This window comes from Momordica charantia, assembly GCF_013281855.1.
Source record: "Momordica charantia cultivar OHB3-1 chromosome 5 unlocalized genomic scaffold, Mcharantia_2.0 BLBB01000005.1, whole genome shotgun sequence".
Lineage (NCBI taxonomy): Eukaryota > Viridiplantae > Streptophyta > Magnoliopsida > Cucurbitales > Cucurbitaceae > Momordica > Momordica charantia.
In genome coordinates, this window is record NW_028275163.1 from 9,218,257 (window position 1) to 9,221,878 (window position 3,622).

General features: G+C 41.4%; 1 protein-coding gene across 2 annotated transcripts; it reads left to right on the plus strand.

Moving 5' to 3' along the window:
* The first annotated feature begins 700 nt into the window (after positions 1 to 700).
* Positions 701 to 3,401, plus strand: LOC111020914 (Major facilitator superfamily protein). Of its 2 annotated transcripts, none has more exons than XM_022297709.2 (5): positions 701 to 856; positions 966 to 1,215; positions 1,296 to 1,513; positions 1,598 to 2,178; positions 2,268 to 3,401. In XM_022297709.2, exons 2-5 carry the CDS (start codon positions 978 to 980, stop codon positions 3,136 to 3,138), a joined length of 1,908 nt encoding a protein of 635 aa, XP_022153401.1. In that variant the 5' UTR covers positions 701 to 856; positions 966 to 977; the 3' UTR covers positions 3,139 to 3,401. The 2 variants fall into 2 exon arrangements, with proteins under 2 accessions (XP_022153401.1, XP_022153402.1); XM_022297710.2 differs by having other exon boundaries at positions 720 to 856; positions 943 to 1,215.
* Positions 3,402 to 3,622: the final 221 nt, after the last annotated feature.

The window sequence follows — 3,622 nt, forward strand, 5'->3', positions numbered from 1 at the left end:
CACCTCCATTAACAACATCCCCCATGCCCAACAAACCCACACCAAAAAACATTAAACCAAACTGCCACTAAGCTTAAACTTTCATTCTATGGCTGTTGGAATTAAAGAAATCAATGCCTTACAGCTAAAAGAATTCTCCCTCCCCCTAGAGAGAGCTTTTGTCTTAATTTTAGACCTATTAATTGGGATTATCCCTCCCCGAGAGGATATGTTTACGGACAATTTTTAATTGAGATTCAATTTTCTATCAAACACATACTTGAAAACAATAAATATAATTATAGGTTTCACTGGACCCACTATTTTCAGATCACCCACCAAAAGTACCTTAAATTTCTAATTTCTTAATAATATATGATTAGTGGGTTTATTTCTTAAAACGGTAACATCCAGAGGATTTGGTAACTTAAAATGTGAAAATCTTGAAAACAACGTTTAGGTATTTTGTGTGTTTTTTCTAAATTCTAAATCTGCTACCAAATAGGAATTGAAGATAGTAAAAGCGTGTAATACAATAGTCTTTCAACCAAACGCACCGAAAGAATACAAGTGATTAGTGAAAGGTTTCTCTCTCCCCCTCCCCTAGAGACTAGAGAGAGAGAGAGAGAGAGAGAGGGAGTTTAGTCTTAAATTGTGGCCTATTAATTGAGACTTTTTTTCATCCTTTCATTTTTGCTGAAGAAATTGGATTGATGGGCCTACACTGTTTGGTTGGAAGTCCATTTATTATGCAGTCAAATCACTTGCTAACCGTCAAGAAAGCTTGCAGAAAACTACAACTTTAAAACTCTAAACTTTTCTCAGCCACAGTGTGCAGGCTTATCAGATGGTAGATTTTTGACAAATCCCACACCAGGTTAGAAAAAAGCAACTCTGTTCTGAATTCTTATGAGCACAAGTGAAAATAGTGAGTGGGAAGTCATTACATAAACATAGTTTTAGTTTTGCTGTTGAGTTTTTTTCAGGAATTTAGAAGCATGGGAAGTAGAGAAATCAAATCCCCTCAAGGGGTGGCTGAAACTCCCAGTGGATTGGATGAACGTTCAGAATCATTTCAGAGGAAGAAGCTCGGGATGTTCTTCGTCGAATCCGATGATCGGAGGACGGCGTTCGGGCGCGGTTACACCGGAGGAACAACTCCAGTTAACATCCGTGGCAAACCCATAGCTGATCTTTCAAAGACTGGTGGCTGGATTGCAGCCTTCTTCATTTTTGGTAAGCTGCTGCAGAGAAACCTTCTTGTAGTTTGTTGTTACTATTTGGACTTCAAAAATCACTCTTGTTGTGTTCAACAGGGAATGAAATGGCAGAGAGAATGGCTTATTTTGGGCTTTCAGTGAACATGGTAGCCTTTATGTTCTATGTGATGCATAGGCCATTTACCAGTTCCTCAAACGCAGTTAACAACTTCCTTGGCATCTCACAAGCCTCCTCTGTTCTTGGCGGTTTCCTCGCCGATGCATATCTCGGTCGGTATTGGACGATCGCGATCTTCACGACCATCTATCTCGGGGTACGATATGAAATCTTATAAAGTCCTATCAATACAGAAAAAGAACCATATTGAATTGAAATGCTTGGTTTGTGGTTAATGCAGGGCTTGATAGGAATAACTCTATGTGCTACAATCAGTGCATTTGTGCCAAACCAAGAGAAATGTGACCAATTGTTACTGCTTCTAGGGAAATGTGAGCCAGCAAAGGGATGGCAAATGGCTTATCTCTACACAGTCCTTTATTTGACAGGCTTTGGGGCTGCTGGTATAAGGCCTTGTGTGTCTTCTTTTGGGGCTGATCAGTTTGATGAAAGAAGTAAAGATTACAAGGCTCATCTTGATCGCTTTTTCAACTTCTTTTACCTTTCTGTCACCATTGGAGCCATTGTGGCCTTCACTGCTGTTGTTTACATACAAATTCAGCATGGATGGGGGGCTGCTTTTGGCTCCCTAGCTGTAGCCATGGGCTTTTCCAATGTCGTCTTCTTTGTCGGTACTCCTTTGTACCGGCACCGGTTGCCCGGAGGTAGCCCTCTCACGAGACTCGCCCAGGTCCTCGTGGCGGCTTTCAGGAAGAGAAACACCTCGTTTTCTAGCAGCGAGTTGGTCGGCTTGTACGAGGTTCCTGGCAAGCAATCTGCTATCAAGGGTAGTGCAAAGATCCTTCACTCTGATCATTTCAGGTATTTAGTGCTCGTTGTTTACCTGAACTTGTCAAACTTAAAGTTTTGAATTTAGTGGTGATTTAACGCTAATATGTACGGATATACAGATGTCTGGACAAGGCGGCGTTGCAATTAAAGGAAGATGGAAGTGATCCAAATCCTTGGAGGCTTTGCACAGTGACTCAAGTTGAGGAAGTGAAAATCCTTTTGAAGCTAATTCCAATACCAGCTTGCACGATCATGCTGAATTTGGTTCTAACAGAGTATCTCACTCTTTCAGTACAACAAGCATATACCTTAAACACTCACATAGGCCGTCTTAAACTCCCTGTCACATGCATGCCAGTCTTCCCTGGCCTCAGCATATTCCTCATACTCTCCCTCTACTACTCCATATTCGTTCCGATCGCTCGACGCATCACCGGCCACCCGCATGGCGCCTCTCAGCTACAGAGAGTCGGCATTGGCCTAGCGATCTCGATAGTCTCAGTCGCTTGGGGTGGGGTATTTGAGAGATACCGAAGAAACTACGCCATCAAAAATGGTTATGAGGCCAGTTTTTTGACCCCTATGCCCAACTTGAGTGCCTACTGGCTGCTAATTCAGTATTGTCTCATTGGCATAGCAGAAGTGTTTTGCATCGTTGGGTTGCTCGAGTTCTTATACGAGGAAGCCCCCGACGCCATGAAGAGCATCGGATCATCATACGCCGCTCTCGCAGGCGGATTGGGGTGCTTCGGGGCATCGTTGTTGAACAGCATTATCAAATCCGTCACCGGGAATCCAAACCGGAGAATCCCATCTTGGCTTTCTCAAAATATCAACACGGGACGATTTGACTACTTCTACTGGCTTCTCACAGTCATGAGCTTCATCAATTTCTGCATCTTCTTGTACTCAGCTCGAAGATACAAGTACAGGAAACAGCATGAGATTGGAGAAGGAATAATGGAAAATGGAAGAGATAACAAGATGTGAGATTCATCCACTTCCTTTCAATATTTTGGAAGAGTTTGAGTAGGAGAAATTATTCAACGTGACTGTTACACTTGAATGATTGAACGTTGGGTCAAAAAGGATTTCTTAACCTATCTGGTAGTACATTTACTGCAGTAAATTTGTTGGATTAGAGTTGAGCATTGGAATTTAATGCTGTAATTCCATTGACCAACCAAAAGGTAGTTGGCAATTATGAAGGAATTAAATGGTGGGCAGTGAGCAACACAGTGCCCATTTTTCTCTTTCCTTTTCTTCAACACAGCTCATACCCTTTCAGATTTTGTTTAGGAATCAAACCCATCCAAATCACTTCCTATTGTGGAATCAAGCATTACAATTTTTATTTTATGATGCCCACCAAACTTTCTTTTCTAAAAATGCTTTCAATCCGATTAAATTTTCTGAGTTGAGTTCCTAAATTTTAGAAAATGTCTTATAAATTCCTCTAAATTTTTAATTCTTT